This window comes from Castor canadensis, chromosome 3 (assembly GCF_047511655.1).
Source record: "Castor canadensis chromosome 3, mCasCan1.hap1v2, whole genome shotgun sequence".
Lineage (NCBI taxonomy): Eukaryota > Metazoa > Chordata > Mammalia > Rodentia > Castoridae > Castor > Castor canadensis.
This window is the reverse complement of record NC_133388.1, coordinates 144,101,786-144,115,346: the sequence shown is the minus strand read 5'-3', so window position 1 is coordinate 144,115,346 and position 13,561 is coordinate 144,101,786. Positions and strand designations below refer to the sequence as shown.

Here is a 13,561-nt window from a genome sequence, read left to right as displayed (position 1 = left end):
TTTTCTTCCTTAAGATCTTACAATGGGAGTTTGAATTAGCCTCATGTATATTTCTACAGTTAAAACTTAATTGTGATTCTTTATGCAAAAAAATAGTATCTTGCCTGTACAGTAAAAGATAAAAAAGAAAGTCTCACTTACTCATCAAGTTAATTTTTTTACTCTTAAAAGTATTTTTCCCTTAGATGAATCAGCCAATAAATTACTGTTGAAAGAGACTTAAATGGGATTATAATTCCTGTCCTAAAACCACCTGGGAATATCACAACAACTGAAAAGAATTTGTCACCTGGTAAATTTAGCGTTCAAATGTGACCTTCTCTGAATTTGGTTCTGTCTGTTTTTCAGAGTATGGTTACCTTAGATAATGACTCTTTGGTTCAAGTTCAAGATTGGAATGGCAAGGAAACCACCATACGGAGAAAGCTGGTAGATGGGCAAATGGTAGTGGTGAGTGAGCTATTTTTATTTCCTCACCTACTGCAACACCTAATAGAAAACTACTCAAATAATGTGTTCTGCAACCAAGGAAAATGAATGTCACTTTTCTGTTTTCTTTGACTTTAGAGAATTGAGAGAAAACATTGACAGATAAATATATAATCATAAACGCTATAAAATGTATATGGATTGAGAAATTTAAAAACTAAAGAGAATTCTGTAGCTTAATTCTTCCACTCATGCATGAACCAAGCAAGTATGCATTTGTACAATAAAGATTTCATCAGGGGCTGAGGGTTGTGGCCGATTCTCCACCCTATAACAGGATTAACTTCTCACTGTTTTTCCAAATCAATATCAAACAAAAGCATGAAAAGAAAGTTTAAAGTAGGAGTGGAAAGCTGAAATGCTTTCTTTTCATGTAGAGATGTGTTAGCACAGGTAAGAGCCAGCACATGTTCCTACCATACCCCCATGTTTTCATGAGTTGCTCACCCAGTCCTCACAGTAGTCCTCTGAGGCAAGATTCATAGCTCATTTAACAGATGAGGAAACTGAGATTCACACACTGGCTTACCTAAAGATAGAAAGCTAGAAAATTGTGGTAGTGTTGGCATTAAAACCCAGTTGGCTTAATTCCAAAGTTTATCCTCTTTCAAGCTCCTTCTGCTCTTAAGATGGCTTCTCAGGTCATCTTTCTCACTTTTGCAGAGTGGAGGGAAGTGTACCAATGATTCTTCTCCTCCCAAATACCACCAACACCAAATGAACAAAATGTAATTTTTGACATAATATAAAATAGTTCAAAGGAAAGATGAAAAATCTGTGGAGGTAAACAAAAGTCTATCCTCATTTCTTTTTTTTTTTAAATGATAACTATTGGTATTTTATTGGGACAAAAAATTGCATAATTAACAGTAAAACCAAACTTTCATCACTTTTGGATATCAAATAAGTATTTTCCACATTCATTTTATATAGAAATCATCAAAGTATGATATACAAAAGACACAAGTACTTTTGAAAGATTTTTAAAATACTGAACTCAAAGATTGAATGATGTCCTTCTTTTCTTTCTTTCTTTTTTTTTGTTCACTTATTCACATATGCATACATTGTTTGGGTCATTTCTCCACCCTGCCCCCTTCCCCACCCTTCCCCCCTCCCCCACTCAGTTCCAGGCAGGTCCCATTCTGCCCTTATCATCAATTTTGTTGAAGAAAAGACATAAGCATAATAAGGAAGACAAAGTGTTTTTGCTAGTTGAGTTGAGGATAGCTATACAGAAAGATTCCTACTATTGCTTTCATGTACCCATGTGTTACGACCCATGTTGATTCAACTCTAACTGATCTTTACATTGGTTCCTGATCCCCTGCTCATGATAACCTGTCATTTTAAGGTTTCTGTATTAGTTCTTCTGGAGTGGGGACACCAAACGCTCTCATGTTTTGGGTTTTCTACCTATTCCTATATCTCCTGTATGTGCTCTCCCCTTGTCTTGTGATCCAAGTCCAACCACATTGCTGCACTTGCCCTAGATCTAAAGTCCACATATGAGGGAGAACATATGATTTTTGGTTTTTTGAGTCTGGCTGACCTCGCTCAGAATGATGTTCTCCAGTTCCATCCATTTACTTGAGAATAATAAGATTTCATTCTTCTTCATGGCTGAGTAAAACTCCATTGCAATAAGTACCACATTTTCTTAATCCATTCATCAGTAGTGGGGCATCTTGATTGTTTCCATAACTTGGCTATTGTGAATAGCGCTGCAATAAACATGGGTGTGCAGGTGCCTCTGGAGTAACCTGTGCTGCATTCCTTTGGGTATATCCCCAGGAGTGAGATTGCTGGATCATATGGCAGGTCTATGTTTAGATTTTTAAGAAGTCTCCAAATTTTTTTCCAGAGTGGTTGCACCAGCTTGCATTCCCACCAGCAGTGGATTAGGGTTCCTTTTTTCCCACATCCTCACCAACACAAGTTGTTGTTGGTGTTTTTGATGATGGCTATTCTAATGGGGGTGAGGTGGAATCTTAGTGTGGTTTTGATTTGCATTTCCTTTATGGCCAGAGATGGTGAGCATTTTTTCATGTGCTTTTTGGCCATTTGAATTTCTTCTTTTGAAAAAGTTCTGTTAGTACTAGAATTTCTAGCCAGAGCAATTAGGCAAGAAGAAGAAATAAAAGGAATACAAATAGGTAAAGAAACTGTCAAAGTATCCTTATTTGCAGATGATATGATCCTATACCTTAAATACCCAAAAAATCTACCCAAAAACTCTTAGACACCATAAACAGCTACAGTAAGGTGGCAGGATACAAAATTAGCCTACAAAAATCATTAGCTTTTCTATACACAACAATGAACAAACTGAGAAGGAATACATGGAAACAATTCCATTTACAATAGCCTCAAAAACAAATCAGATACCTAGGAGTAAATTTAACAAAGGATGTGAATGAACTCTACAAAGAGAATTACAAACTTCTGAAGAAAGAGATGGGGGAAGACTACAGAGGATGGAAAGTTCTCCTGTGCTCACGGATCGGTAGAATCAACATAGTAAAAATGGCTATACTACCAAAAGCAATCTACGTGTTTAATGCAATTCTCATCAAAATCCCAATGACTTTCATCACAGAGATTGAAAAATCTACCCTAACATTCATTTGGAAACACAAGAGATCGCAAATAGCCAAGGCAATACTCAGCAAAAAGAGCAATGCTGGAGGTATCACAATACCTGACTTCAAGCTATATTACAAAGCAATAGCAATAAAAACAGCATGGTACTGGCACAAAAACAGACATGAAGACCAGTGGAACAGAATAGAGAACCTGGATATGAATCCACACAACTATACCCACCTCATTTTTGACAAAGGTGCCAAAAATATATGATGGAGAAAAGACAGCCTCTTCAACAAATGTTGCTGGGAAAAGTGGTTACCCATCTGCAAGAAACTGAAACTAGATCCATGTCTATCACCCTGTACTAGTATCAACTCAAAATGGATCAAGGACCTTGACATCAGACCTGAAACTCAAGTTTCTACAGGAAGGAGCAGGAAACACCCTGGAACAAATAAGTATAGGCAAAGACTTCCTCAATAGAACCCCAGCAGCCCAGCAACTAAGAGAAAGGATGAATAAATGGGACTTCATAAAATTAAAAAGCTTCTGCACAAGGAAAGAAATAGTCTCTAACCTGAAAAGACCACTCACAGAGTGGGAGAAAATATTTGCCAGTTATATGTCAGACAACGGACTGGTAACCAGAACATACAGGAAACTTAAGAAACTAAACTCTCCTAAAATCAATGAACCAATAAAGAAATGGGCAGTTATCCTCATTTCTTAATATAGAAATATTTTTACTTTCTACAATAAAGAGTACATTTTATTCTTTCTAATGTTTGAAGGGGAGATTAAGAATGATTGACTTTAGTGCTTCTTATAATGACTTTAGCCAATAAAAATATAGATTAGTAAATAGCTCAATAAGATATCAATAAGAAGAAGGCATGGCTCAGAATCGAAGGGTATGGATTTCCACCTCTGTCATCCATTAGTTATGTGACATTCACTGAGTCATTTATCTTCCCAAGAGTTAGATTCCTTCAGGATGGAGAGAGTGCCTTTATAGAAAGTTTCTGAATTAAATATCATCATGTACCCATATATCAGTGTTCTGAAATCCATAAAATACTAGATTGATGTTAGTATTATTATTTGAAAACTGTAGAGTATGTAATAAAATAGGAAAATACTTCAATGTAGGCATTTAAAAATATTTCAATAAAAACTTTGCATTCCAAATTGTATTCCTTGCTTTTTTCATATAGATGTAGATATATTATATATACACTATTTATGTTATAGACATGGCAAATTGTGTCTATCTGTATAATTTATATAGGTCTCTTTACAAGAAATGTTAAATATGATATTACTTGGTTTATATTTTTCTCGGTGTCAGTTTTATCAATGGTACTGAAATATTTCATCCTTTCTGTCTTCTAGGAAAGTTCGGTGAAAAATGTTATCTGCACACGGACCTATGAGAGATTATAAACAAACTCAGGCTCAAGGTCTTGGCACTCTTGAACTGTGATGTCATCTGCAGAGGTTGTTTGAATAAACTTCGAAGTAAAATATTATCACTTGTAATAAGAGAGAGCCTTTATTTGTACAACTATCAGCAATTGTGGTTGCCCTGTTAATTATACTTATCTGGTGCCGTAGCCTGGCATTGACAGTATGGAAACCAGGATGATACATTCTGTTCAGTGCAGGGTCAGAATTTTATAGTCAGCACTTTGTACTGATTTCTGTTCTCATTAGGCATATTGTGTCCATCCTTCAACTTGACTTTCACCATACTGAGAAAATAATGTAGCTTTTTTTTTTTTTTTAGGTATTGGGGCTTGTACTTAGGGCCTCACACTTGCTAGGCAGGCACTCTACCACTTGAGCCTCTCCATCACCCCTTTTTTGTGTTACGTGTTCTCAAGATAGGGTCTTGTGAACTCTTTGCACAGTCTGGCTTTGAATTGTGATCCTCTCGATCTTTGCTTCCTGAGCAGCCAGGACTGTAGGTGTGAGCCACTGGCATCCGGCTCAATAACTTTAACTTTTAGGATGTAGTGTTCCTCACAGATTACACCAGAGTTTTATATGAAAGAAATATGTTTAGAACTAAGGTGATACCCTAATATAAAACCAAACTGCTATAACAGACATCTCCATAACAACCACCATCACTGAAAGCCACTGCAATGGAGTATATCTGTATTATTTGCAGTCTTAGGCCTGGATGAAAGTTTAGAAATCCTGTGGATTTGGTCACCTCATTCTGTGGATGGGGAAACAGGCCCTAATCAATTAACTATAGACCTCAGAATCACTCTATCACTCACATGGCTTCAGGAAGAACTGCAATCAGAGCCTGATTAATAACCTCACAGCCACCACGAAGGGCTATTTAAGTTGGAGGAGTTAGGTAAACTCAGGTGCACGTCGTACAGCCATGCATCAATGGTGGCACTACTTCAAGCTTTCTTTTGCCTTAAACTGCACGGCAGGATACTATAGCTTAGATCTGGCAAGGACAATGTGTTTGTCTAGTTGAATTTTGGCCTGTCCTGTTGCTGCTTGTTTATTTAAAATGGTATGCAAGAGATCTTAGTGTTCTGGTAAAAGGGAGAAAGACCTTTGTCCCCTGGGATACGTGAACTGGACAGAAGGAAGTTCCAGGAGAGGCTGAGGGAAGTATTTGCTGGAGGCCCTGCCTGTGGCTGTGGATGTAAGCTTTGCTGCAGGGCCTTTCCTGCAGCACAGGTAACAGTTTGCTGCACAGAGACAGAAGGGTACATTCTCTTCCTCAGAATGGAGCCCAGAACTGCTCTGACACCTCTAGGGTCAGAGGCCACGGGACCTTCAGGTGTCTTTTTGGTGTCTTGCCTGCTATGGTAATGGAGACAGACTTACATACAGCAGGACCCAGCCTGGGAGGCCATGTAGCAAAGGGATAGTTCTTGGATGTCATGAGAACACAGGAGGAACATCATTGACAGTTCATGGAATACCTGGAGGGCAGGGGCAGGGTAGACTTGTCAAGGATTGGAGCTCTGCGTGAGCCTATGCAGCCAAGAGTCTGGATATTGATAAAATGTGATTTTGTCAACAACCTGGTAAAGTCTGAACACACCTGGATACTCAACACTCACAAACACACACAAAATACACACACACACACAATCTAACATACTGAAGGTTTTCAAGAGAGAGAAGCAGCATGCCCACCTTCTTCCCACTTCCTTTACCCAGTTGAGAAATCATTAAAACCGCCACTCCCTGCAGTAGATGGTATGGTTGGGCAAGTGAACTAAAGACACACCACTGCCGCAATGTGACGTCGTGGTGCAGGATTTGTTGCACATCTACCATGTACCAGGCCCTGCATGAAACTAGTGCTAGAAGAAGCAACTCAAGTTTGGTGTCCTTGATGGTCTCAGTAGAAGAGTGCTATACTGAAAAATGTGCTAGTCAGCTTTCTATCACTACAAAAAATAAATACCTGACATCATCAGCTTAGAAACAGAAAAGGTTTATTTTGGCTCACAGTTTTGGCGGCTCCAATCCCTGATCAGTTGATCCTGTTACTTTGGGCCTGCAGTGTGGCAGTGCAGAATCATGGTGGAGTAAAACTGCTCACTTCATGACCAGGAAGCAAAAGAGAGGAAGAAAGAGCCTTCCTCCAGTGAACTGCCTTCCACTAGGCCTACCAGCCTCCTAAAGGTTCTACCACCTTCCAGTAGCACCACAGGCTGGGTACTAAGCCTTCAACATATGGGCATTTTTGGAGAATTTGAAATCCAAACTACAGCATAGACTGTCTTTTGAGTACTTATTAAGCAAAAAGACACTGTGTTTAACATTTTGTATACATAACTTTATCTCTGGACTATGAGAAATCAAAGATTTACCTTAGCATTTACAGAGAAAATTTATGTTAAAAATAAGTTGGAGTACTGTTATATGCTATAAATTTAAGAGAGTTGCATATGGTCACAGTGTAGGGGTGTCATGTATGTAAACTTAGCACTAAGCAGGAGTCTGAGGATCATAGAGTAGAATTCCTCATTTCACAAGCTAGAGAACCTCCCCTCCAGGAAGAAGGTGACAAGGTCTGGTTTATGGTCACCCAGTTTTGTCTGATCACTGTTATGTTACATAGATTTGCAAATGCTATAAACTATACCTAATCCTTGTGGACAAAAATCAAAGGAAAACTGAAGTTACAATTCTAGACAGATTTGATCAGAATTTGTTGTTGTTTGTTTTTAACTCATTTATTTTTCAGGCAGGATCTTGTTATGTTGCTTATCTGGTTCTGATTGCCTAGATTAAGCAATCCTCCTGTCTCAACCTCCTGAGTATCTGGGACCATAGGTGTGCACCACCTTGTCCAGAATTATTGATGAGATATAACATTTAATGAAATAAAAATATCAAATCTAGGCCTAAGCTAGGTACAAAAATGACTCTGGCTGACAGAAAGTAATTCATTTAAGTTTTATGGCAAAAGAACTATACCTTCCTTACTTCAGGATATGACTACTTCTTTGCACAATGCCATGACTTAATTTTGCCTGTTAGTAGTTTTCATTTTTTCAACAAATTAATGGACCTCTCTTGTCAAACAAATTGCATGCAGAGCCCTAATGTGTAAAGGAAATCAATTCAAAACCTCATGCGTCATCTCATCTGCCTTTCCCATCTTCAAGGAAGGCTCCCAAGAATTTATCTTTAAATGATCTTTCTGTTCACATTCCGTGTGCAGATAGTCCTAGTTTTCTGTTAGTTATTTCCCTTCCTTTTACACTAAACATTATCATAATCATTATCAGGAGTTATTTATTAGCAACTCAAAGAAAGATGCAGATGGACATGGAAAGAAAGGTAGAAAAAGATACAATTATTATAAAACTCATGATCCAGTAATGAGACAGAAATCCCATCAGTTATTTCAAGTGAAAGAAATTTTCACCTTTCTAAAAAAGCTTTATTGAGATACAGTTTATATACAATGAAGTTCACCTTGCAAAGTGAACAGCTCAATGGTATACTTAGCATATTTATAGAGCTGTGTAACCACAATCTAATTTTAGAGAATTTCTTATTATTTCCCAAAGAAATCTTATATCACTAGCAATCATGAGACTTATTGTTTGCTTGATTTTGAGTAGTTGTGCTTGTAGTGACCCTTGAATACCAAACACAAGTTTGAGTATGTGGAAGATAGAAGCCAGGCATGGTGACACACACCAATAATCCCAGCATCAGGGAGGCAGAGCCACCTCTTCTTGATTCCCAGCACTTAACCTCTGTATAAAGGGAAGAGCTTTGCCCTCCCAATCTTCCTCACATTAGCATCCATAATTTACTCTCTTAAAGAATAATGTCACAAAAATGAAAGATTTGACATTACTGAAGTGAGCTTATATTAATGTTACGTTGCATATACAAATGCGATCCAAAGCAATTTTGGGACTTGTAGTCATAAAGTGCCCTAAAGATTGGGTTTGCCTTCATGTTGTAAATGACTAGACTACTGAACAAAATGTATGAAGCAGCTATTTTTATATGTTGGAGAACAGGAAAGGCCTTAAGAAAGGAGGAGTGATAGAAAAGAGCCGCGACAATCATCCCAGCTTTCTGCCTGGGGCACATCCTCAGTAACAGTGTGGGGACTGGGTCACCAAGACTACAGTGCCCTTACTGAACTGAGGAGAGATTTGGAAGGTGGAGAGTTTAAGACAGTTGGAAGATATGGGCCAGGGTTCTGGAAAAAAGAAAGTCTACACCAAATAGAACTCTAAAAAATGTCTGTAATAAGCATACCCTTTATTCTGGACAAATCCTTAGCTTCGCATGCATAGAGTGAAACTTGAGTGAGGCCAGGAAAAGAATGGCCAGACGGCTGGCAACTGATAACTTCCCAGACCTCAGATAAGGCTGGAGTTGCCTAAGTTGAGACCAGTCAGGGTAGAGAGTCGTGGTACCAAAGAGACCTCAGAAGGGTCTTGTTTCGGTATTAGGGATAAACTATTCCTAGAGAAAAGGCTGTGCTAAACTCTTCTTAACAAAACTTAAAATCAAACTTTGTAAAGATTATGCTGGTCTTTGAGTAAATTTCTGGAAGAACAAAGACCAATGCTGTTTAAACAAAGACAACAAAAATTAAGGCACTCCATAATATTACATAATGTCCATGTATTCAAAGTTGTTATACATGACAAAAGGCAGGAAGATAGGAGCCATAATCAGAAAAAAATATATCGATTGAAACAGATCCAGGCAAGATAGGGATTATGGAATTAGCATAAATATAGCATAGTTTGAGCAAATAAATATGCTCAAATACTGAAGGATTTAATAAATCAGAACTTAATGAGATAAATGGAAGATAAAACTTATAACATTAAAAATACAATGTCCATCTGGGTGCTGGTGGCTCACACCTATAATCTTAGTTGCTTGAGAGCTCACATCAGGAGGATCAAGGTTCAAGGTCAGCTTGGGTGAATAGTTCATGAGGGTGCATCTCCAAAATAACCAGAGCAAAATGGACTGGAAATGTGGTTTGAGTGGTAGAGCGCCTACTTTGCAAGCTCAAAGCCCTGAGTTCAAAACCTAGTCTGACCAAAAAACTCAAAAAGACACACAAAAAAATACAATATCTAAAATTAACATTTGCTAGATAGGAATAAGAACAATTAGAAACTGCAGAAGAAAAGATTAGTGAACTTGAGGACACAGCAATAGAATCTATGCAGACTGAAGCACAGATTGAAATGAAGACTGAAAAATGCTTTGGGCTCAAGAGGGTTCCCTTATCTAAGCATAAACATCCTCCTGGAGGGTGGGCCAGCCAAAATCCAATGACTGTTTGATATGGAAGTGCAGTCATTCCAGGATGAGGTCACAGCAGTGACCCCTCAGAAGCTTACACTTCTGGCAGTTCGGGGACATATGCCTCAGTCCTGAAAATGGGAAAAGGTAGACTACTACAGCATCCACAGCACTATTTTTGAGCAACGTTAAGATTGACTATGGAATGGTCAATAAACCCTGATTTATGCAAATCCCTTCTGTGAAAAACCACTGAAAAAGAAAAACTTTCAATAGTATGTTTTGCCTATTTTTAATACGAAAAGCTTTCTTTAAAATTTTATTGCATTTTAAAATGTTCAAAAATCAATCTACATGTTAATTTTACATTACTTAAAAATAAAAGCTCTTTTGTTGATAAACTCCAAAAAGGCAGGAATTTCTGGCTTGGGATTTGGTTTTGGTTCAATGTTGTATTCCAGCCATGCAGAACAGAGCTTCGTATATGTAGAAATACTAAGTAAATACTGGATGAATAAATCAATAAATGAATCAGGTCTATCAACCTTGAAGTTAGTATTTCCACTGCTTCCCTCAAGGTGGTGCTACGTACAGCATAAAGGATTCCCTAGGAAATGTGGTTTCTTAAATAACATAACCCTAATATCAAATCAATTTTCTTTTACTATGCCTTTTTTAAAATCTTCCCATCTTTCTCGCTTGTTGGCTTTCAAGTTTATGTTCTTAACTAGAAGAGACTTACAAGGTAGTCAGAAGCATTGGCTTCCTTGCCAGTTCCTCCCACCACTTATTTTACCTAGTTGTACACATAGCCTTTCCTTTAAACACTTCTTGAAAGATATTACGTGTACTGCTTAATCACTACCTTTTCTCATTCCCCTTTCTGCCTCTGATATCTCCTATCACAGTCCTCAAATTACCCATTTATTTTCCTTGGCTCTTCAAAAGTTTTTATCTTTGGGGTGGTGGAATGGCTCAAGTGGTAGAGTGTCTACAGAGCAAGCATGAAGCCCTGAGTTCAAACCCTAGTACTGACAACAGTTTTTATCTTTAAGAGTTCCCTTTTAAAGCCAAGTGTTGCTGGGAAAAGAATTATATTAATCTTGATTATTTCCTAACACTGGATGAGCTCAGGTCTTGCCAGGTTTTTCAGGGCTGAAGGTAAACAAGCCAAACAGAGAGCAGAGTTGTCTTGGGAGGGGGGGGTTCAGGTGATTAAGGAAATTAGTGCCCTCAAGCAATCTCTCTCTTCTTTGACCTCCTATAAAACTATGAAGATTTCAGGTCACTTATAAATGCAGACACCTGACTGAGCTCCAGGCAGCATGGAAGCGTAAAGATAAACTGTCTTACCACAGATATTGCTCATTTGCTCCCAGTGTTCATGCAAATATGTACTCCATGCAGACATTAAGTCAGATATAAAACAGTTATGTTAATAATAACAAATATAAGCCAATATACAAAAAGGATAAAATATATTTTTTAAGGAAGAAAGGAGCATCTTTGGTTGCTTGGAACTTTTTTTCCAAATTATAAATAAATTGTTTTTTTATTTTCTGTTTGATGGATACTCAAATTCAGGAGATACACAAGCTCAGATTCAGGATATACACAAACAAAATACAGAAGTATATAAATGAAATAATAAATAGGATATCAAAATTGTCTTATGGAGTAAAGGTAGTGTATTCTATCAGAGGAATAAAAGCAGATGTGAAAAAGAGATTTTTCACCCTTCAAAATTGAGGCAGAGAGCCACTGGGTAAGTTATCTTGTGACAGTCCCTATAGGGACATTGATGGGGCTCTGAGATGGGAATATTTTACAGAACCCCAACCTACAATGGACCTTTGCAGCTGGGGTAGACCAGGGTTATTGGCAATGCCTTTCCTGGCTGCTAGGTTTGTTCTTCAGCTTCCCAGGAATCAGTGAGCCAGGCAGTGAGTCCACACATCAGTGTTTTTGGTCCTTCAGAAGCAGTGATGTATTTGGTCATGGTACTTGGGAATAAATGTGGGGATTTTGTTGTTATACCACAGGGGTCATTATAATCAAGTCACCAAACTTTTCTTTATCTTAGTCTACCCAGCTGTGAAAATCAGATGGCAATGGTGCCCACACCAGAGGGTGGTTGTGAAGATTAAATTTTTTAGTCTACTTGTAGCTCTTAGAGCATTGCCTGGCATGTTAGGAAGCACCTATAATTATTGAGGTGGAATTCCAAAATATTGCCTCTCAACCCTACAGAAAACACAAAAAGTATAAAAGGACAGACAGGTGGATATTCCAATCTCAAACTAATGAAATTAAAATCTTTCCTCTCTTAAAATTAATCTTAAGCAGTTAATTTTGAGGCTAGAAAGGTTTTAATTTTTCACTCCTGTTCTTATTTCTAACTCTGTTGATGTATAATTTCCATTAACATTTATAACTTCTTTCCTAAGAGCAGTCTGCTGCCTATGTGCTGTGATTTTGTTGTTTCATTTTGCTCAGCCCTTTTCCATGGTACTGTAGTTGAATACCTTGCTTCCTTCTGGCCTCTTAATGCACTTAATTCTTTCAAGATGATATTTGTTAATTAGGACACACTCCAGAACTCTTGCATAATGGGAACATTAACAAATCTTCTATTATTTAGATTAGTGTTTCCCAACTCTGAAATACCTGTTAAAAACCAGACCTCTGGGCTCATTGAGCTGCTCAAGTAGTAGAGTACCTGCCTAGCAAATGTAAAGCCCTAAGTTCAAATTCCAGTACCACCAAAGCCAAAAAAAACCCACACAAACAAAAAACCCCTAAAAACTCACCAGAATCTCTGAAGTGGAAGTGGGTGAGGAAGTAAGGACTGAGTCTGAGGAACCTGAATTTTCAAAGGAATTTGCAAGTCAGGTAGATGTGCATAAGTGCAATGGTGGAATAAATACTTTGATTAATTAGAGATTATGAACAAATCAGAAAAATATTTGAAATAGTTATATCAAAAAATAATAATGATAATATTACAATGGGAGGGACCTATGAAGACAAAAATTGCTAGCACCCACAATGGTCATAATGTTTGCTTGTATAGACCATCAACTTTCAATATATTGCCATTTGATTCAACCATCACTAAACCATTGGTTCCCACATCTTAGAATGATGAATTCAGTAAACTCCCTAGAAGAACAATGCTGCCAGAAGCAACCTTAAGACTGTTTTCTAGTTCCTGCTCAATCATGGCCAATAGAATGTTTGTTCATGTCGCTTGCTTTCTTAGCTTCCTATTTGTTGCTCATTCCCACCCATTCCTGCTTTCCTTTCCTACAAAGCACTTTCTGAGACACTTAAACAGTGTCAGGGAAATGGTCAAGAAGCCCAGTTATGGGATCAAATAATAATCTGTAGTTGTAAATTTCAGTCATTTGAACAGTTATAGCAAAGGGTAAAGGCAAGGTAAGGTAAGGTAAGGTAAGGGCGGATCACTGAGAAGCAGTTGTCTTAAGGGAATGCAGCAGACATTCCTTTCTGCCTGCCGCAACTGTTTTCTTTGATTACATGTGGAACTTCCAGAGAGATGCCAAGGCTCACACTGCATGCAGAAGTCCTCCAGTCTGGGTGCCACCTAACTCCTTCCTGTTTCAAACTTGAGTGCCACAAGTTGCAAAAAGCTGAATTTAAAGTGAAAGAGCACAGATTTTAAAAAAGAACCCAT

General features: G+C 37.9%; 1 protein-coding gene across 1 annotated transcript in view; it reads left to right on the top strand.

Moving 5' to 3' along the window:
* Positions 1-4,569, top strand: part of Fabp12 (fatty acid binding protein 12) — a 60,726-nt gene extending 56,157 nt beyond the window's left edge. The window contains exons 4-5 of the mRNA XM_074068764.1: positions 349-450; positions 4,471-4,569. Of these exons, the coding sequence (XP_073924865.1) occupies positions 349-450; positions 4,471-4,521 (153 nt within the window). The 3' untranslated portion in view covers positions 4,522-4,569. The remainder of the gene's footprint in view (positions 1-348; positions 451-4,470) is intronic.
* The last annotated feature ends 8,992 nt before the right edge of the window (positions 4,570-13,561 follow it).